The sequence below is a fragment of the Syngnathus acus genome, chromosome 2 (genome assembly GCF_901709675.1).
Source record: "Syngnathus acus chromosome 2, fSynAcu1.2, whole genome shotgun sequence".
NCBI lineage: Eukaryota > Metazoa > Chordata > Actinopteri > Syngnathiformes > Syngnathidae > Syngnathus > Syngnathus acus.
In genome coordinates this window covers 4480894-4501918 of record NC_051088.1, presented here as the reverse complement: position 1 = coordinate 4501918, position 21025 = coordinate 4480894, and the positions used below count along the sequence as shown (strand labels likewise).

The 21025-nt window shown below is 42.6% G+C and overlaps 1 protein-coding gene across 9 annotated transcripts in view; it reads left to right on the top strand.

Moving 5' to 3' along the window:
- The window catches only part of ubr4 (ubiquitin protein ligase E3 component n-recognin 4), a 40326-nt gene extending 20200 nt beyond the window's left edge, over positions 1-20126 (top strand). For 5 of the 9 annotated variants that reach the window (XM_037239915.1, XM_037239898.1, XM_037239870.1 and 2 more), the window contains 64 exons: positions 18-245; positions 380-537; positions 622-796; positions 927-1128; positions 1229-1392; positions 1478-1694; positions 1849-2065; positions 2543-2575; positions 2805-2868; positions 2976-3110; positions 3378-3552; positions 3637-3768; positions 3880-4001; positions 4090-4201; positions 4335-4465; positions 4619-4796; positions 4893-4997; positions 5219-5356; positions 6137-6305; positions 6389-6593; positions 6667-6780; positions 7052-7261; positions 7351-7500; positions 7583-7810; positions 7894-7972; positions 8087-8311; positions 8419-8587; positions 8793-8937; positions 9131-9216; positions 9292-9379; positions 9468-9661; positions 9753-9992; positions 10109-10247; positions 10371-10496; positions 10573-10701; positions 10798-11147; positions 11321-11411; positions 11548-11632; positions 11783-11910; positions 12177-12306; positions 12385-12554; positions 12637-12746; positions 12903-13044; positions 13144-13225; positions 13310-13483; positions 13618-13739; positions 13858-14055; positions 14175-14255; positions 14353-14440; positions 14590-14717; positions 14867-14974; positions 15047-15163; positions 15300-15490; positions 15601-15774; positions 15853-15952; positions 16035-16253; positions 16353-16466; positions 16546-16688; positions 16778-16903; positions 17231-17425; positions 17975-18199; positions 18321-18411; positions 18675-18837; positions 19063-20126. In XM_037239915.1, the coding sequence (XP_037095810.1) occupies positions 18-245; positions 380-537; positions 622-796; positions 927-1128; positions 1229-1392; positions 1478-1694; positions 1849-2065; positions 2543-2575; positions 2805-2868; positions 2976-3110; positions 3378-3552; positions 3637-3768; positions 3880-4001; positions 4090-4201; positions 4335-4465; positions 4619-4796; positions 4893-4997; positions 5219-5356; positions 6137-6305; positions 6389-6593; positions 6667-6780; positions 7052-7261; positions 7351-7500; positions 7583-7810; positions 7894-7972; positions 8087-8311; positions 8419-8587; positions 8793-8937; positions 9131-9216; positions 9292-9379; positions 9468-9661; positions 9753-9992; positions 10109-10247; positions 10371-10496; positions 10573-10701; positions 10798-11147; positions 11321-11411; positions 11548-11632; positions 11783-11910; positions 12177-12306; positions 12385-12554; positions 12637-12746; positions 12903-13044; positions 13144-13225; positions 13310-13483; positions 13618-13739; positions 13858-14055; positions 14175-14255; positions 14353-14440; positions 14590-14717; positions 14867-14974; positions 15047-15163; positions 15300-15490; positions 15601-15774; positions 15853-15952; positions 16035-16253; positions 16353-16466; positions 16546-16688; positions 16778-16903; positions 17231-17425; positions 17975-18199; positions 18321-18411; positions 18675-18837; positions 19063-19127 (9492 nt within the window). In that variant the 3' untranslated portion in view covers positions 19128-20126. The remainder of the gene's footprint in view (positions 1-17; positions 246-379; positions 538-621; positions 797-926; positions 1129-1228; positions 1393-1477; positions 1695-1848; positions 2066-2542; positions 2576-2804; positions 2869-2975; positions 3111-3377; positions 3553-3636; positions 3769-3879; positions 4002-4089; positions 4202-4334; positions 4466-4618; positions 4797-4892; positions 4998-5218; positions 5357-6136; positions 6306-6388; positions 6594-6666; positions 6781-7051; positions 7262-7350; positions 7501-7582; positions 7811-7893; positions 7973-8086; positions 8312-8418; positions 8588-8792; positions 8938-9130; positions 9217-9291; positions 9380-9467; positions 9662-9752; positions 9993-10108; positions 10248-10370; positions 10497-10572; positions 10702-10797; positions 11148-11320; positions 11412-11547; positions 11633-11782; positions 11911-12176; positions 12307-12384; positions 12555-12636; positions 12747-12902; positions 13045-13143; positions 13226-13309; positions 13484-13617; positions 13740-13857; positions 14056-14174; positions 14256-14352; positions 14441-14589; positions 14718-14866; positions 14975-15046; positions 15164-15299; positions 15491-15600; positions 15775-15852; positions 15953-16034; positions 16254-16352; positions 16467-16545; positions 16689-16777; positions 16904-17230; positions 17426-17974; positions 18200-18320; positions 18412-18674; positions 18838-19062) is intronic. The other 4 variants (XM_037239925.1, XM_037239891.1, XM_037239877.1 and 1 more) reach the window with 3 other exon arrangements.
- The last annotated feature ends 899 nt before the right edge of the window (positions 20127-21025 follow it).

Below are 21025 nucleotides of genomic sequence, written 5' to 3'. Positions count from 1 at the left end.
CGCCCCCCCCCTCCCAGATTTACGACTTGTCTGTTGATGCTTTGAGCCCCATGTACTACTTCCTACTCCCAAGTTCCAAGATTCGTGATGCTACCTTCCTTTTCAACGAAGAGGGAAAGAACATCATTGTCATAATGTCTTCAGCGGGTTACATATATACCCAGGTCATGGATGAATCCAGCAGTGCTCAACATGGCCCTTTTTACGTCACAAATGTCTTAGAGATAAGCCATGAAGACTTGAAGGTAAGACAACTAAGATGTTCAAAAGCCAAAGATACTTATAGCGGACGTTTGCCATTTTCAAACTTCTAGCAAGACTTAAATGTAGGCTCGAAGATGTGTTGATCTTTGTTTTTGTATTTATTTTTTTATTTTAGGATAGCAACGGTCAGGTTGCTGGAGGAGGGGTGTCGGTCTACTACTCCCATGTGCTACAAATGCTTTTCTTCAGCTACAGCCAGGGAAAATCCTTTGCTGCCACAGTGAGTCGCAGCACCACTGATGTTCAGCAACTCTTCCCCATCAATGTCAAAGGGTATGGCTACTTTATCCACGAATTACAATTTTTCTGTTGTTTGAGCAAGGAAAGTGGTGTTGACTAGTTGTTGCCCCTTTGTAGTTCCAATGGCAGCAGCAGTAAAATGTCACCAGCCCTTTGCCAGTGGTCCGAAGTCATGAACCACCCAGGACTAGTCTGTTGTGTGCAACAGACAACAGGCATTCCACTGGTTATTATGGTTAAGCCTGACACTTTCCTCATTCAAGAAATTAAAACTCTGCCTGCCAAAGCCAAGGTAAGGGCCACTGGAACACGTGCTTTACTAATGGGGTAAATAGTACCATATATCAGTAGATAGCTGTCAAAATCACTTCCTGGCTTAATTAATCTATTTCCTAATTTTTCTTTGTTTTCTCTGCTTCCAGATTCAAGACATGGTGGCAATTCGACACACTGCCAGTAATGAGCAACAGCGCACAACCATGATTCTTCTCTGCGAAGACGGAAGCCTGCGAATCTACATGGCCAATGTGGACAACACCTCGTACTGGCTACAGCCCTCACTACAACCCAGCTGTGGCATCAATATCATGAAGCCTGTGCGTAAGCGCAAAGCCGCTGCGACCGGTGAGTGTGTACAATTATTTTATCTATACCATAGTAAGGCAGTCACGTTCTTCAAAATTGAATCTACATTTACATTCATATATTGTGTATTTGTCCTTAGCAACCCGAACCTCCAGTCAGGTGACATTCCCAGTAGATTTCTTTGAACACAACCAGCAGCTGACAGAGGTGGAGTTTGGAGGCAATGATTTGCTGCAGGTCTACAACGGACAGCAGATTAAACACAGGCTCAACTCTACTGGGATGTATGTGGCTAATACAAAGGTAGGCTGTGTGAGTCCAAGATATGCTATCATCCGGGAAAGAATTAAGATGCAAATTTTCACTTTTTTTTCCGCCCCCCACTTAGCCTGGGGGATTTACAGTGGAAGCAGTCAACAGCAACAGTTCAATGGTGATGACAGGCATGCGTGTGCAGGTCGGCACTCAAGCAATTGAGAGAGCCCCCTCCTATGTGGAGGTTTTTGGTCGCACCATGCAGATAAATCTTACAAGGGCACGCTGGTTTGACTTCCCTTTCACCAGAGAAGAGGCACTACAGGCTGACAAGAAGCTGTCCATTTTCAGTAAGCGCATTACTGCAATTTCTCTTATAACTTGCATGTGATTTGAGAAGTTGATTAGATGTGGGTGGGGTGTGTGTGTGTGGGGGGGTGCTCCAAACCTGTAATTGCTTTATTTGCAGACTTACATTCTATTTGACTTCCTTTGTCATGTCAGTTGGTGCATCGGTTGACCCGGCTGGAGTCACCATGTTGGATTCAATCAAGATCTATGGCAAAACAAAAGAACAGTTTGGTTGGCCTGAGGAAGCGCCAGAGGACTTCTCGTCCACCTCTGTAAACAATGTCTGCAGTCCCAACCTTAACCAGGCCGGTGGCACTGCTGATGCAGATGTCGTCACACCATCTACAACCAATGGCACAGTGCTGGAGAGGTACGGCTTTCAACGTATTAGATTGTATATTTTGTTTATGAGTCAATCAAATTGATGTATTTCCTGTTTGGTTTAGCCCTAGTTTTATCTCTACTTTGAAGACGGCCTGTAACCATTTAATCAAACAATGGCAATATTCATTTTTAATTTATATCAATTTTTACAATCAAGGCTTATTTGACAAAGGTTTTTTGCTTGTATGGTATTTTTTGCCCAAATTATTTAGTAGTTGTAATAATGGTTATGTACCATGTACATTTTCCATTTGGCTTTCCATGAGTCTAACCTTTAGCTTTTTTTATGTATTGGTGGTGGGCTTTTTCTTTCAGTAAGTTTGTGCATGGCTACAGGCGTCATCTTTTTGCATGCTTTATTTGTTTTTACCAGTCATTTAATTTCACTCGTTTCTTTCTGTGATCCTCACACTTTTTTGTTCTTTGTTCTTTTTTCTTTTGCTCCCAATTATACAATAAAAAGTTGTGAAACTGAGTCCTTATCCACCTTGGACCGGTTAGTAACAGCCCTTTCTCTGCTTGTTTTGTTGTATGTTTTTGTGCATGTGTGCCTGTTTGTATGTCTATGCATGAGACTATGAAAATGCCACACTGGCCATCTTTTTCTGTTAACATTCTTGCAGTGTGATATACCTTTTGAAATTTAGAGTAGTTTGACTTGTGCACTTGAATTTTTGGGTGAACTCAAAACTAGTGGTGGAGCTGACTTTTGCCTTTAACTGCAGGCTTGTGGTCAGTGCTCTTGAAGCTCTGGAAAGCTGCTTTGCTGTCGGTTCCTCTAATGAAAAGGTACATCAAGTAGGATTTGGAATGCCATATTACAGTAGTGAAACATTTAAATGAAACTTTACAATACCTCTCTTTGAATTGCCTTAATCACAAATGACTGTATGCAGGAAAAAAACAAGTCTGCTGCACTAGAGCTGGCCACTCTGCTCCTATCGATGCCAACTCCAGCAGGTGTGCAGCATCAGACAAAGGGACTTCTTGCCAGCCTTCACACCAGTCGTACTGCTTATCACAACCACAAGGTGGAGGAAACATCGTGGTCAACGTGTTCAAAGATCTGTTGCTTAAAGCGTTAAATCACTGTTACATTGAAGCTGTTAGTCTGCCTGTCTGATATTTTGCATTATATTTGCAATAAGTTAACAGATTTTCCGAACGCAAAGTAACGTGGTTTTTTTTTTATGTTGAGCTTGACAGAAAATCTTATCTCTGCTTAGGGATAGTAGTTGGCAATCTCTGACATGCTGAAATGAAGTCGTAAGCCTCTAGCTTTTCTCTGTGCTCCCCAGGACCAGTCCCTGCTGAGTAATGCGGTGCAATGTCTGAACAGCTGCACTCGCGAGGGCAAAGAACTTGACCCTGATGTGTTCCAAAGGCTTGTGATCACTGCTCGCTCCATTGCAATCATGAGGCCCAATAATTTGGTGCATTTCACGGAATCCAAGTTACTTCCACTTGACACTGGTGAGAGGCAATTAAATTGATGCGACCGGTTGCACAAGTATTTTATGAGTATATGGAAAAGTTACTTGTTTTGTATTTATCCAGACATGACAGATGATGGGCAAAAGTATGTGGAAGGTGAAAGCCATTATTTCATCACACAACTAATGAGTAACTTTTGGAAGCTACACTCCTTGAAACCTAAGAATGCTTTTCTTGCTCCTGCATGCCTGCCCGGTAAGTGCACCATTTATCCGTGAGGGGCAGCAAGTTGTATTTATTAGCGTTTAAAACAAGAAGCAATGGGCAACCCAATCTATGGTTGTGTATCTTCCTCTGCCTCCAAAGGACTCACTCATGTGGAGGCAACAGTAAATGCCCTGGTGGACATCATCCATGCATATTGCACCTGTGAGCTCGATTACATCAATGTGGCCTCCAAAATCTACATGCAAATGTTGCTCTGCCCTGTAAGTACATGACCAAGTTAATATTATTCTCGCTCTCGCTGTGTGTAAAAAAAAAAAAAATAATAATAATATATACATTTGATTTCAGGACACAGCAGTGAGCTTTGCTTGTAAGCAGGCACTGATCAGAGTGCTTCGACCACGAAATAAGCGTCGCCATGTTACCCTTCCATCTCCTCCACGCTCCAACACACCCATAGGTTTGTTTTCACAAGCTTTATGTAATGATTTATGGATATATTACAAAATACTGTCAGATCAGAAAAAGAAATCATTGCCGTAAAAGTTTCTGCGTGTTTTTTTTTTTTTTATTGATTGTTTTTTTTTTATCAGGGGACAAAGATGATGATGACGATGATGACGCAGAGGACAAAATGCAATCATCTGTGCTTACTAGTGGAGAAGAGGTTAGACCGGAGAGTCAGGAGCAAAATGAAGTGGATCATGGTGACTTTGAGATGGTGGTGAGAAAATTTATTGATTTATTCTGACGATTACCTCAACTGGTACCACATTAGTCCTAATAATAATGAGTGTTTCCTTCACGCATGTGCAGGAAACATTCAATGCTTTAAGCACCGCTCCCTCATGTAATGTTCACTGTTTGCATTCTTCAGTCAGAATCAATGGTCCTAGAGACATCAGAGAATCTAAACAATGGAAATCCATCCCCCCTGGAAGCATTGCTGGCTGGAGCTGAGGGTTTCCCCCCCATGCTTGACATCCCTCCCGATGCTGATGATGAAACAATGGTAGAGCTAGCGATTGCGCTCAGCCTTCAGCAGGATCAACAAGGTCAGTAGGAAAAAAAAAAAGGTTTAGAAGATTGATTTCAGTTTATTTGGGTTGTAGTATAAATATTCATGGGCATCTTATATGTAATATTTTTAGGGAGTAGTAGCAGTGCCCTTGGCCTTCAGAGCCTTGGTCTGTCTGGTCAAGCCCCAAGCTCCTCGTCACTGGATGCGGGCACACTGTCAGACACCACTGCATCAGGTAATAGGAATGCTTTTTGTGGTGTCTGCACATTTCAGTTTATAGATTGGCAAATGTTGATTGATTGTGGTGGTCTGACACGAGTAGCCTAATTTTAAGAAAGCTTTTGGAGTTTTTGACTGATGCTTTGGATTGTTATGACTTAAGGTATGGATTCATCTTGTACCCTGGCCCAGATGACTGCAGTTTATTTGCTATTACAACTATTGCTATGATTTCAGCCCCGGCATCTGATGACGAAGGCAGTACTGCTGCTACTGATGGCTCCACACTTCGGACCTCCCCAGCTGAGCATGGCGGCAGTGTGGGCTCCGAGAGTGGAGGTTCTGCTATCGATTCTGTTGCAGGGGAGCACAGTGGTGGGTGTTTGATTATAGGGGAGAACTACACATGTGTAATTTCTAAACCATGCTTAGGTTCAGAGGTTGAAAAGATGTTCACATTCTGTAGTGTGCTTAAACGTAAAAATACAGATACTTGTAAATGATTGTGAATGAATGAAAATGATTGATAAGGCAATACTGATAGTGCTCCCACTCAGTTGAAAAAAAAACATTTGCTGGCTTTGGGCCATGCTTTTATACTATGAAAGCAATGTGGACCCCCCCAGCTTGGCTCCCACTGTGAACTCACTAACCCGTCAACTTCATTTACATAGCTCCTGAAACAAAAGGCTGTATACCTTGTGGTGTATGAATCCGTAGTAGATTTCTCAGGGGAGCAAGAGAGGAGCCATATGCTATTATCAGATTGGCAGGTGGTTGAGAAGTTATTCCCTATTGTTGCAGTGTCTTTGAACTGAAAAGATGGACTTCTATGTATTTTTTTTAAGATGGGCAATCTTAATCAGTGTGTTTTTTAGACTGGGACAAGACACAGAGCATTTCAAGCAGTCAAAACTGTTTGTCTTCATTTATTATTTACTTTTTTATGCTTTTCAATTCCAAAGAGGTAAAAGATTAAAATTAAAGGAGTAGAAACAGTTTTAAAAATTAGGGAGAATATAGTGCTCAGAAAATAATCAGAAAAATAAAATCTTCAGCAAGTATAAAATCAGATGCCTTGAAATCTTAAGTACATTGACAATACAATCCCATCAATGCTTAATGTATGTTTTTTGCTTCCTTTTCTCTCGGCAGTGTCAGGACGCAGCAGTGCTTATGGGGATACAACAGTGGAGGGCCAGCCTGCTGGTCCAGGCAGTGTTAGCTCCAGCACCGGTGCAATCAGCACCACCACAGCCCAGCAAGAAGGTGAAGGCTCAGAGGGAGAAGGAGAGACTGAGGGAGACATCCACAGAAGCAACAGGTCAGATCTCAACAGTCTGGTCGAAACTCTTTGTTGGTCAACTTGTATATACTGACAAAATTTGATTCTTACTTTGTGAATAGGCTTCACATGGTTCGTCTGATGTTACTGGAACGCTTGCTGCAGCAACTCTCTCAACTCCACAACGTTGGTGGCGTTCAAGCCATTCCATACATGCAAGTTATCCTTATGCTGACCTCTGACCTTGACGGGGAGGATGAAAAGGATAAGGGTGCCTTGGATGATCTGCTTGCGCAGCTTATTGCAGAGCTCGCCATGCATAAGAAGGTAATTGCGGTCTATTCATAACAAATCATCTTACATGTGCTTGTTTTACTCAACCTGCCTCTTCTCGCTGTAGGATGTTTCAAAAAAGAATGATCGCTGCCCTATGAATGAAGTACACTTGGTCATCATGAGACTGCTCAGCGTTTTCATGTCTCGAACCAAATCCGGTTCCAAATCTTCCTCTGAGGTACATTATTATTGAAGGGTTCTTAAAAAATACTATGTACATTAAAAAAAATCTCATGGCACACCACTAAGCAAATGTCACAAAATTATAAACTCACCAAATAGTGTGGTGTGTACGTGCGTGGCATGACTTATTCTGTGATATGAATAACAACAGGTGGATACACAAGTTCATGATTTAAAAAATGTTTTTTTTTTTGGTCAAATTAATTTCGTATAAACCCTTGTTTCTGCGAGTGACTCATGCTGTTTGCTGCATTTGTTTCTTCCAGTCATCTTCACTGATTTCCAATGCTACAGCGTCTGCCTTGCTCAGCCTGGGCGCCATTGACTACTGTCTCCATGTGCTCAAATCCCTTCTGGAGTTCTGGAAGAGCCAGCAGGGTGAAGAAGAACCTGTGACCACTAGCCAACTCCTTCGCCCGCACACATCTTCCTCTCCGCCAGACATGAGCCCCTTTTTCCTTCGCCAGTATGTCAAGGTATATGTCATGAAATCAGGTTACAGCATGTCATATAGACTAAAAGTGACAAGGAAGTGTAGAACTAACTGAGTTGCTCTTGTGATTAGGGACATGCAGCCGATGTGTTTGAAGCCTATTCGCAGCTGCTCACTGAAATGGTGCTCCGACTGCCATATCAAATCAAAAAGATAGCTGACACCAACCCACGCATCCCACCTCCTGTCTTTGATCATTCCTGGTTCTACTATCTGTCTGAAGTAAGATTCTGGCATACTTGTGTCACTTTCCGTTTCAGAAAATTGTAAAAAGAGAATCAAAAATGATCATCTCTCTTTCCAGTATTTGATGATCCAACAGACCCCATTTGTCAGGAGGCAAGTTAGAAAGCTGCTGCTGTTTATCTGCGGCTCCAAGGAAAAGTATCGTCAGCTGCGAGATCTGCACACTCTTGATTCTCACGTGCGCAGCATCAAAAAGCTTCTCGAGGAACAGGGTATCTTCCTCCGGGCGGGTATTGTTACAGCTTCATCTGGCTCAGCGCTGCAGTATGACACACTCATCAACCTGGTGAGTGTAATTTGGTCCATGCTGAAAGCATTTCTTATGGTTTTGGTGCTCGGCAACTTTACCTTTTTTTTCTGTAAATGCAGATGGAGCATCTGAAAGCTTGTGCTGAAATTGCAACTCAGAGGACAATCAATTGGCAGAAGTTCTGTGTGAAAGATGACTGTAAGTAAATTCCGATTCCCTTTTTTTTTATTTTATTAATAGAAGTGTAAGAACTTTACTGGTGTCTTTATCATCGTGACTCTCCTTTCCCATGAACTTTTTTCTTCTCTGCAGCTGTGTTGTACTTCCTGCTTCAAGTCAGCTTCCTAGTAGACGAGGGTGTTTCCCCAGTCCTTTTGCAATTGCTCTCGTGTGCGCTGTGTGGCAGTAAGGTGCTGGCCAACTCCTCCTCACTCTCAGGGGGCTCAAGCAGCGGACAGGGAGGAACTTCTCAGTCCTCTCAGAGCAAGTCCTCTAGTAAAAAGAGTAGAAAAGAAGATAAAGAGAAGGACAAAGAGGGTGAGGCAATGATGCAAGCCTTGTGTACAGATGATGCCTTCTTTAGTTGCAGATGATGGATGCTATTGAATGGAATGTGGGCTTTTTTGTCTGTGTCCTGATCATAGGGGATGGCGTTGGGAGCCAGGAGGATCAGTTGTGCATGGCTTTGGTCAGTCAGCTCAACAAGTTTGCAGACAAAGAGACACTCATCCAGTTTTTGCGCTGCTTCCTGCTTGAGTCCAACTCATCAGCGGTGCGCTGGCAAGCCCACTGCTTGGCATTACATATCTACAGGTACTCTTTTTTTTTTTTTTTTTTTTTTTCTTCTTCTTCCTCTTCCAAGTACATTTTTACATTTAGGCTTAGCGCAGTCCAATACTCAAAACCATATTCATGCAATAACAGGAACAGTGTATACTAAAAAGAGAATCGGTGCTTAATCCTTCAAATATAATTGAATATGTCATTGTAATCCCCAAATGTATGGATTTCTCACTAGGAACTCAAGTAAATCTCAGCAGGAGTTGCTGTTGGAGCTCACTTGGGCCATCTGGCCAGAGCTTCCAGCATACGGCCGCAAAGCTGCACAGTTTGTTGACCTTCTCGGGTACTTCTCACTCAAGACCCCGCAGACAGAGAAAAAAGTAAATAACACAGATTTAAGAATCTATTCTGTCTCTTATATTGTCATTTGAGTGGAATGAATTTTTGTTGTTGTCCTTTGACAGTGATTGTTTTGATGATCTTTATTTTATTTGGTTGCTTCTTGTTTGCCATAAGTACTAAGTTGTACTTGGTTATTCATGAACCTCATTGGTTTGTTTCGTTTTCTTTTAGCTGAAGGAGTATTCCCAGAAGGCTGTTGAAATCCTGCGAACACAGAACCATATCCTGACAAATCACCCAAACTCCAACATCTACAAGTATGTTTAATGAGCCATGCTGTCTGTTGTTTGTAGTGTTGATTTGTGGACATTCATTTTTGCTTTCTTTTACAGCACTCTGTCAGGTCTAGTGGAGTTTGATGGCTTTTACCTGGAAAGTGACCCCTGCTTGGTGTGTAATAATCCAGAGGTTCCCTTTTCGGTATGTATAGCAATATCTTAATCGACTCTGGAAAAAAAATATGAATCCTAAACATTGTTAAAAATATTTTTTTCTATTTGCCCTAAAGAATATCAAACTGTCATCTATCAAAGTGGACACCCGCTACACCACCACACAACAGGTTGTTAAACTGATTGGCAGCCATACCATTAGCAAGGTTACTGTAAAGATCGGCGACCTCAAACGCACCAAAATGGTCCGCACTATCAACCTCTACTACAACAACAGGACTGTGCAAGCTATTGTGGAGCTGAAGAACAAGTGTGTTTTAATTTTCTGGGCTTTTTTTGCCATCCTGTCTTACTTTCCCCTGGGTCAGAATGCACAAAATGTTAATGTTTGTCATTTTTAGGCCTGCCCGCTGGCATAAAGCCAAGAAAGTACAACTGACCCCAGGTCAAACGGAAGTGAAAATTGACCTGCCCTTACCCATTGTCGCATCCAACCTGATGATTGAGTTCTCTGACTTTTATGAGAACTACCAAGCCTCCACTGAGACGCTGCAGTGCCCACGATGCAGTGCCTCTGTGCCTGCCAATCCTGGAGTGTGTGGCAATTGTGGTGAGAATGTCTATCAGTGCCACAAGTGCAGGTGAGCAGCACACTTCCTTAGCCACTTTAACAGTACAGGTACTTGCTCATCAACTATGACAAAGTTGTACATCATATTTAAATATGATGCCATGTTTTATTTCTTTTTCAAAACAGGTCTATCAACTATGATGAAAAGGACCCCTTCCTGTGCAATGCCTGTGGTTTCTGCAAATATGCCAGATTTGACTTCATGCTTTATGCCAAACCATGCTGTGCTGTGGATCCTATTGAGAATGAAGAAGACAGGAAAAAAGCAAGCAACTCTTTATTCATACTTCAAAACTTTATTTGAAGCTCTATTGCTCAAAAGTTCATTTGCTCTCTAAAGACTGTATGTATGACCATGTATTTTAAAACTTATTTTTAATCCTTGCAGGCTGTGACAAACATCAACACCCTTCTGGAAAAAGCTGATCGTGTCTATCACCAGCTAATGGGTCATCGGCCCCAGCTGGAGAGCCTTTTGTCTAAAGTCAATGAGGCGGCACCGGAAAAGCCCCAGGTAAGGCTTGGAGTGTATTTATTATGCGGTGAATGTTGCAGAATTTGAAACATGGGTGACAACTTTCCTTCCACAGGATGACACCGGAGCTGCTGCGGGTCTTGGAACATCTTCTGCCAATGTGAACAGATACATTCAGCAGCTGGCTCAGGAATACAGTGGAGACTGCAAAACATCATTTGATGAACTCTCCAAAATTATACAGGTTAGAAACAAAGGACCTGTGGCCTCCCCACATGCTGGAGCATTTTAATGATTGTCTTTCTATTTACATAATATTTACATAAATCTCTACACACAGAAAGTGCTGGCATCTCGCAAAGAGCTGCTTGAGTATGATCTTCAGCAGCGTGAGGCTGCCACCAAATCCTCCCGAAGCAGCAGCAGCCACCAGCCGACCTTCACGGCCAGCCAGTACCGCGCCCTTTCTGTGCTGGGCTGTGGCCACACCTCCTCCAACAAGTGTTACGGCTGTGCCTCAGCAGTCACAGGTCATTGTATCACTCTACTGCGTGCGTTGGCCACCAACCCGGCCCTCCGGCAGATCCTTGTCCTTCAGGGGCTCATCCGTGAGCTTTTTGAGTACAATTTGCGACGCGGTACTGCAGCCATGAGAGAGGAAGTACGCCAGCTAATCTGTTTACTTACCAGGTACGATGCTCCTCTAGATCCTATTGTAGTTAAATATAACATGTTTTCAGTGCACTATCCTTAACCTGACACTCATGGCTTGTTTGATGAAACCATATAAACTTCATTTGATCATTTGTCCATTTTGTAGCAGTTCTGTTCAAGTAATCATTTGTTTCTTATTGTGTTTTTAGAGATCACCCAGAAGCCACGCAGCAGATGAATGACCTTATTATTGCCAAGGTTTCGGCAGCACTCAAAGGTCACTGGGCCAATCCTGACCTGGTATGTGTGATTCTCATCTGCTCGTTCAAAGCCATGCATCTGTGTTCTTTTGCGTACAGTATTGAAGCAGTGATACATTTATTACAGCACAAACACTACTGGGGCAGTGTAAATTTGACAATGTGTTTTTTAACAGGTTAGTAATCTGCAGTATGAAATGCTGCTGTTAACTGACTCAATTTCAAAAGAGGGAGGATGCTGGGAGTTACGGCTGCGCTGTGGTAAGTGGCTGTATTAGCAAATAGATTTGAGTCCTATTTATGCATAAATATTAGGTCAGCACTCACCTACCTTGCAGTCAACATCTTTTATACCATTTCTAATCTAGAATGGCTAATTCTGTGTTTTTTGTGCTTTCTCCCCCCCTGCAGCCCTTAGTCTTTTTCTCATGTCAGTTAACATTAAGACGCCTGTCGTTGTGGAGAACATCACTCTCATGTGCCTAAAAATCCTGCAGAAGCTGATCAAACCTCCTGCCCCCACCAGCAAGAAGAACAAGGTGGATATTGAGAAATCATGTTGAGGCTTTGCATTTGCTTTGGGGTTCAATTTAAAATGTGCTGATTGGGTTACTGGGATGCAACTGGCTGAAAAGTTGGTGTAGAACCATGTAGAAAACTCAGTTTGCAAGATGTATCATTATGGCAATTGCACAATATTTATAAAAAAAAATAAAAATAAAAAATAAAAGTCATTTCAAAGTATGCCAACTCTTGAAGTACTTTTTGATCAGGTCGGTCCTAACCAACTATCTGTTGTTTAAAGGATGCTGCCACTGAATCCCTGACCACCGTTAGGCCCTACAGTAATGAAATCCACGCTCAAGCCCAAATGTGGCTCAAGAAAGATCCCAAAGCGTCATATGAGGCCTGGAAAAAATGCCTCCCTGCAAGATGTAAGTATTCAAGTAGTGCAAATGTGTCATTGTAGCTGAGTACTTATTTTTCTCTTAAATGATCCTGCCAACTTATGGGCATGACAGGCCATGAGATGGTAACAAAGCCACAGGGGAAGGGTGAACTGCGGAAGCAATATCTGATGGAGAAGTATGTGTGGAAATGGAAGCAGTATATGAGATCCAGAAAAGGTGAAATCCTTTTCCCTCGCCTGCTCAGGCTGAGCCACAACAATTGGCTCCGGCAGGTAAAGATGTGCAAATTGTTATGTCTCGTGAGATTGCACTCTCATTAGAAATCAGTTGACATAAGTGTTTGTCATGCTGCAGGTCCTTTTCACGCCCGCTACTCAAGCTGCAAGACAGGCAGCATGTACAATTGTGGAGGCTCTCACGACAATCCCCAGCCGCAAACAACAAGTCTTGGGCCTGCTCACCAGGTAACACTTAATGAAGAATGAAAGTGGCATATGTATTAAATTAGGGTCAACAATTCTAAAATCACTCTTTAATGGGCAGTGATGAAGCCAACTGTACTTTAAAAAATCAATTTTACATAGTCAAGTGCAAATGTGCGTTTTTCATGTGTCGGTCAGTTATCTGGATGAGCTGAGTTTGGCTGGAGAGTGTGCAGCAGAGTACCTTGGTCTTTACCAAAAGCTCATCAAACCAACACACTGGAAGGTTTACCTGGCTGCACGTGGGGTCCTTCCCTACATCGGCAATCTCATCACCAAGGTAAAGTGATCTGTAACTGGCTTAAACTGTTTAAAAGCTGCCTTTAAAAGTGTGTCATGCAATTATTTCAATGTCATTGTGCGTAATTGCCTCTGACAGGAAATAGCCAACCTGCTGGCCCTGGAGGAGGCGACGCTGAGCACAGACTTGCAGCAAGGCTATGCACTCAAGAGCTTTACTGGTATACATTTTTGAAGCACATGTCAGCAAAGATCGGAAGTGTTCTTTGTCAAATATTTGATAAAATTGTGTTATGTCATGGCAGGTTTGCTGTCATCATTTGTGGAGGTGGAGTCCATTAAGCGTCATTTTAAGAGCCGTCTGGTTGGCACAGTGCTGAATGGTTACCTGTGTCTGAGAAAGCTGGTGGTGCAGCGCACCAAACTCATTGATGAGACTCAGGACATGCTGCTGGAGATGCTGGAGGACATGACCACAGGTCAGCAGAAGTGGAATCTTAACTACTGCTTTTGGAGCATGCAGCAGAGTCTGGCAATGTTTGTCGGAGCTTAACGTTATTTTCCCCAGTTGACATGATGCGCACGAAGTCTAACCATCTTGCGCTGTTTTTAGGTACTGAGTCTGAAACGAAGGCTTTCATGGCAGTGTGCATAGAGACTGCGAAGAGATACAATTTGGATGACTACAGAACACCTGTTTTCATTTTTGAGAGACTGTGTAGCATCATTTATCCTGTAAGTGATCCCCTCATCTATGCCTGATTTATTTTGCTTAGAGATCTCGTTTACACAATAATTACTTGACCACCAGTGTGAGTCTTAATGTTATTCCTTTCACCTTTTCCCTTTTAAGGAGGAGAACGAGGTGACAGAGTTCTTTGTAACCCTGGAAAAAGACCCTCAACAGGAGGATTTCTTGCAAGGTCGCATGCCTGGAAACCCTTACAGTTGTAACGAGGCTGGCATTGGCCCCCTTATGAGGGACATTAAGAACAAGATCTGCCAAGACTGCGACCTGGTGGCACTCCTTGAAGACGATAGTGGCATGGAGGTAATCTGAATCTGTATTTTGATTGCCATTTCAAAATGTCCTTCTCCTACTGCGCACTTCCTATTGTCATCAAGTCAAGTCATTGCAAGAAACACATTGCATGTCTTTGCTTTCCTCAGCTTCTGGTGAACAACAAAATTATTAGCTTGGATCTATCTGTCGCTGAAGTCTACAAGAAGGTGTGGTGCCCAACAAATGAGGTAAAGTTAAAGGCAAAACACTAATAATTACTGCGGCTTCCAAAGTATATTTGAAATAAATGAATGGTCAAGTTGACATTGCTCCCTCTTTTCCAAGGGCGAACCAATGAGAATCATTTATCGAATGAGAGGTCTCTTGGGAGATGCGACAGAGGAGTTCATTGAATCGCTGGACTCAACCACAGGTTCTATTATTTGTTTATCGTCTCCCACACTGTTTATAGTCTGTCAAGTCTGCCAGTCTTTCTTTGTGTGTCTATTGATTTTATTGCACAATAAAGTTAAAAATACATGAATACATTTTAAAAAAGGTCACTTAATGATCTTTGTCCAGATGAGGAGGAGGATGAGGAGGAGGTGTACAAGATGGCAGGAGTCATGGCACAGTGTGGCGGACTGGAGTGTATGCTCAATCGGCTGTCAGGAATCAAAGATTTTAAACAGGGACGTCATCTGCTCACGGTAAGACGGTGGTGTTGGGTTAATGATGTTGCGCAACAGTTATATGATTACAATATGCGTAATACCATAATATAATAAAGAATCATCGTGCATGTGCAGAGAAAAATATGATTGTATTCCTAATTCAAAGATGAATTGTATCTTTTTAGGTTTTACTGAAGTTGTTCAGTTATTGTGTAAAAGTGAAAGTAAACCGGCAACAGCTCGTCAAACCAGAGATGAACACACTCAATGTCATGCTCGGAACTCTAAATCTGGTGAGTGACATTTGTCCTTGTATTTCACACAATATTGAGGAACAACTTTTAATATGTTCTCTTCCTTCTCAGGCTTTAGTGGCTGAACAGGAGAGTAAGGACAGTGGCGGGGCCTCCATAGCAGAGCAAGTTCTGAGCATCATGGAGATCATTCTGGATGAAGCTAATGCAGAGATTTCAGAGGACAAGGTAGGACCGCCAAAGCCACATGAACACTCAAAGAGCACAGACTGTCGCCGATGCCAAATAGGACTAGGAAGCTGCACCCTAACAAGCACAAATCCCCTCTAAAAAAGATCTTGATAATCTGTCATTGTTTTTCCAGGGTAACTTGTTGCTGACTGGCGACAAGGATCAGCTTGTCATGTTGCTGGACCAGATCAATACTCCGTTTGTACGCTCCAACCCCAGCGTGCTGCAGGGTCTGCTTCGCATCATCCCATACTTGTCATTTGGCGAACTGGAGAAGATGAGGATCTTGGTTGAGCGCTTCAAGCCGTGTTGCAGCTTTGACAAGTGGGTATCACTGTGTGTGGTATTAAAAGTGCTGACCTATACTCTCAATGTCTTAATGATAGGCCTACATTGATTTGACACATACTACTATGAAACTTTTTTCTTTTCAGGTATGACGAGGATCATAGCGCCGATGACAAAGTGTTTCTGGATTGCTTCTGTAAAATCGCTGCTGGAATAAAAAATAACAGTAACGGCCATCAGCTGAAAGATCTTATTCTTCAAAAGGGAATCACTCAAAATGCACTGGACTACATGAAGAAACATATCCCAAATGCAAAAAAGTACGGGACTTCCATGCGTTTGATAAAGGCACAGAAAAGTGTCTCCTTTGTCTGAAGTTTCATCTTTTTTCTTGTCAGTCTGGATGCCGACATCTGGAAGAGGTTCCTCTCTCGACCTGCGCTGCCCTTCATTCTAAGATTGCTCCGTGGTTTGGCTACTCAGCATCCCCCCACACAGGTACATAATGTTCACATGAAATGTAGTGTATAAATAAAGTCAGGATTCATAACATGAAAGGGAAAACCTTTGTCATGTTCAGGTGCTGATAGGCACCGATTCAATTACCAGCCTGCACAAGCTGGAGCAGGTTTCCAGCGATGAAGGTATTGGTACGCTAGCAGAGAACCTTCTGGAAGCACTGAGGGAGCACAGCGACGTCAACCTAAAGATAGAAGCGGCACGCAGGGAGACCAGAGCTGAGAAGAAGCGTATGGCCATGGCTATGAGACAGAAGGCTCTGGGAACACTGGGCATGACGGTACACTCGCTTTTGCACATGAATGTTTTTTTGTTTTTGTTTACTTCTGTCACTAACAAGCTTGACAAGTAACATGCAATGTGTGCATTTGCCTTTCAGACAAATGAGAAGGGTCAGGTGGTGACAAAGACTTCACTGTTGAAACAAATGGAGGAACTGATAGAGGAGCCAGGCTTGACTTGTTGTATCTGTAGAGAAGGTTACAAATTTCAGGTAGGCTACAACAAGGCACACAACCTTATTGGTGTTTCAGTGAGGTACAGCGACTTGACAGGTATGGTTTTCATTCCAGCCCACCAAGGTCCTGGGTATTTACACTTTCACAAAACGGGTGTCATTGGAGGAATTTGAGAACAAGCCTCGCAAGCAGCAGGGCTACAGCACTGTGTCGCACTTTAACATTGTCCACTACGACTGCCATCTGGCAGCTGTCAGGTAGCAGCAACTTTGCTTCTTAAGAAGACATCAAACACGAAGTATTATTGTCTCTATTTTAATTCTTATTTCTTTTACCTTTACTGCAGGTTGGCCCGTGGGCGAGAAGAGTGGGAAAGCGCCGCTCTTCAGAACGCCAACACCAAGTGCAATGGACTTCTTCCTGTTTGGGGGCCGCATGTGCCAGAATCGGCGTTTGCCACATGCCTAGCACGGTAAATACATATTACAGAAAAAACAGCATAAAATGTCCTCCCTAGATTAGAATAATTCTAATCTCTGAAGAGAATGCACAGGGGAGAACCTGCTGGCTCCCAATTTCTCCTTTTATTTTTAGGAGCTATTACCCCCCAAAAACTATGTCAAGTCAAGTTTATTTGTATAGCCCTAAATCACAAGCAGTCTCAAAGGGCTTCACATAGACAAAAATTGACAATTATTCTCAAAGCATCCCCTGATCTTAAGCTGTCTAATGAATGCTGTGATAGAAATACCAGCCTTAAAGATTAAATTTTGACTCCTGTTTTTTCTGTGCCACACAGACACAACACATATCTGCAGGAGTGCACAGGCCAGCGGGAGCCCACGTACCAACTCAACATTCATGACACCAAACTGCTCTTCCTTCGCTTTGCTACCGAACAATCCTTCAGCGTGGACACAGGAGGAGGCGGCCGAGAGAGCAACATCCATCTCATCCCCTACATCATCCACACTGTGCTCTATGTGCTCAACACGTATGTACTGCATCCTGGCAGTCTTGTAGTTGAAAATTGGCCATCATAGCGTCCAAAATTATCGTCTTGGACAGTGAGGCATGACCAAAGATGAAAACCCTTTGCAGAGGCACTTGGGTTGTGTTAACTGGCTAAAGCTAACTGTATGTAAATGAATAATTAAAAAGCAGTATATTTTGGCTCACCGTAGCCATGACGAGAACCTCAGGTGGATGCACACTGTTGACACTGTGCTTGCAATTGACTCCATCATAGCCACTTTTCAGGGTGTATCTATACCGGTAAAAAATAAAACCACATTGTGGAAGCTAACATGACTGTAAATCCACCAAAACGTTGCAGAAGTTAAAAACTACAAAGACAACCATATGTAACTAAATCACTGAGCAGTTTTTGTTTTAAATAGTTTGTCAAAATTCTATGTCTGAACCAAAGTTGTTGAGCACCTCTGATCTACACATTTCAAGTCAGACTTCTTCTATAAGAAACTTTCTGCCAAAGTCTGCTGCTTATACAGTGTATATTGGTATCCCTTCGCTAACCCTGCAGGACACGGGCTACTTCCCGAGAGGAGAAGAACCTGCAGACTTTCCAGGAGCAACTGTGTGAGAAATGGGTGGAGAGCTCGTACGAGGTAGAAGGACCGCACTACTACACCATCCTGGCCATGCACATCATGCCGCCCGAGCGCTGGATGACCTCACGGATTTACTTCCTCCGGAGACTCCTGGTCAATGCACACGCCCGCAAGGTGTCGGCAAGCAGCGCCAACAAGTACGATCTCAGTGAATTTTTTTGTGTTTATTTATGAATTCATGTATTTATTTAAGTGCATGTGAGTTGAAATGAGATCCCCTCATCTTTTCTCTCTTCCCTCTCTTCTACCCTTCCTCAGACTGACAGATAAAGCACCAAAGGAATATGCAGTCTATCGCTCGCCCCTTCTCTTCTGGGGCCTGGTGGATCTTGTCTATGACATGTTCAGGGTAATGTCTGAAAACTTCAAGTGGTGCATTGACTTCTGAGTTTAATTTGTTCTGGGAACATGCGTGTAACTTAAGATCACTCATTTCTCAAATCAACTTTCCCCTTTGAAATGAATGGAAATGCCGCAGGCCTTGTCTGTGTTGTCTTTATTGGGTTTGCTCAGGCCACATCAGTTAGTACTATAATATTCAATGCAATGTTGTTTTTATTTAGAAAAACACAATTACAAACTAACTACTTTCTCTGCCTTTCGGCTCTCCAGAAAGTTCCCACCAGCAACACAGAGGGCGGCTGGTCCTTCTCGCTTGCCGAGTACGTGCGTCACAACGACATGCCCATCTATGAGGCCTCGGAGCGCGTGCTCAGGGCTTTCCAGGATGAACTCATGCCTGCTGAATCCTTGGCAGAGTTCTTTGATGTTGTAGGTCAGTATACACAGAATGAAAGAGGCCTCATGTTGAAAAGATTTATCACAATTCCAACAAAAGTGACTGACAATACTCCTACTATGCTAATTTGGGCTCACGAAGGCAGCACTTGGTGTAAAACATTTGAGAAACGATATCTTAAAACATGACAACTAATGCTCACACTTGTTCCTTAAAGAAAAAAAGGTAAAAAACAAAAATGACCAACTTCTCATGTTTCAGGTCTCCTCTCCGAAATCCCCGATCCAGACCTCTTCCTGCAGGATTTGTTGAACTCTTTACCCTGATGGGTAGTTGGATCCACCCATACACCAATTCCCAATCCGAACTGCATCACAACTGCTCTTGGAACAGCCACCAAATAAACACTTTTCCCTCTGTGCACAATGTATACGCCATGCTTCAGCACCCCACCACCCACCCACCATGACATCTTCAATTGATAGTAATCTTTTCATACACCAAGATGTGTTGGGCACACAACTAATTCCACACAAAGCAAACACAGATGATGAGGCGCTGGAATGTCCGTTGGAGGGATATCAGTCCGACGACACGATGAGCGCGGCATTCTATTTGACCTTGTTTTGCTTTTGTTTCTTATTTAAGGTTTTGGTCAGCGTGTTTTAAAAGGGCAAAGAAAGCCTCACATGCTAACTTGTCCTCCTTTGGTCATCATGTATGGTTCTAACTGGAATTTGAGTGAAAGATGCCGTTTTTGTTTTGTGTGTGTATGAGCAAAATTTCTTTTATCAATTTGGCAAGTAACAGCAAGACAAAGGGGGGGAAAAACAAGGAACGTATTTATAGTAAGTTTTATTTTCATCCTTGACACTATGCCTTGGTCACCTTAACCTTTTGTATCGAGTTTATCTGTTGCAGTGATATTTTAGATCTCCTGTTGCAATACATAATAAAGCAAATTACATTATATCCCTTAATACTTCATTCATTTGTTTTCACTTCAAGGGTTTTGCATCGGATTCCTATTTTTTTTTTTTTTTTTAAATTATTGCTTCAATGATAATTGTGTCCCCCCCCCCCCAAAAAAAAATCAAGAAAAAAAGGTGGCAATAGAACTGCTCTTTGTGGCCAGGAACATGCAGCTGAGTTTTACGCTCACCAACCTTGAGCAAAAGTAGTGGCGTTAGCCAGCTGAAAGCATGGTGTGGACTTGACTCACTTTATTGTTCATTCGCCTGCTGCTACGATTGTTCAAATGTTGCTGAATGTCTGCTTTTTGAATTAGCCCTATGATTAATAAAGTTGATATATGGTTATGATGACTTGTCAGAATTTCTTTGCAAACAATTTTGGCATGATGCAATGTTCAGCAGGATGTGCACTGACACCATTAACCCCTTTTGCCAAGTATGAGGGGTTCAAGGTTTTTTGTTTTTTACTATATAATCCTCAAATTTGCTGCACTTGGAACATGGTCCCTTTAACAAGTTATTACTTGAACACATCGGGCCATTATAGTAGCGAAAACAATAACCAAACCAATATATTGAGGGAGAAGGTCTTTTACTTAGTTTCAGCACGCTTCATCACATGTACAGCCGAGCGCCCTCTGCTGTCCAAAGGTACATGCAGCATTCACACAAAGTATTGATGTTGGGCAAATCGCTTTTATCATTACATCGTGGACTTTATTCTTGCTTACAGCCGTAAGTGTATCGAAGTCGCAGCGTTAAAACTCTTTACTAAAGCTCACTCCCTACCACAGTGCATTTATTTCTAATTTCATGGACATTTCAAACATTTGTACAATACAATATTAACGCAATAAAGATCCTTTGTACAAAGGAATATGGCGTTTTCTCCACAACATACCTTGACAACGTGGTCTTTCTGAGAACACTTTCAAGAAATATTAAGGCCTCTGGTGTATAAAAAAAAAAAAAGTCCCCATTTTGGACCATTTTGGAGTTAAACCCCCAATTAAAAAAAGTTTAACAATAAAAAATGCGCAATTTGAGCAGCTTTTAACGAAACCCAATGTTGAAGAGTCCAGCGGTCACTGGCAGCACAGTGGGGTGACATCATCGGCGGGCGAGGGGAACGCGCGCATGGCCTCCCTGGACGATTTGGTGAAGCCGTTGTGAAAAATGAGAGCTTTCTTCAGGGCAAAAAAGGACACTGTTTTGTCCCACGCATCTGAGCTCGAGCCGGACATCCCTCC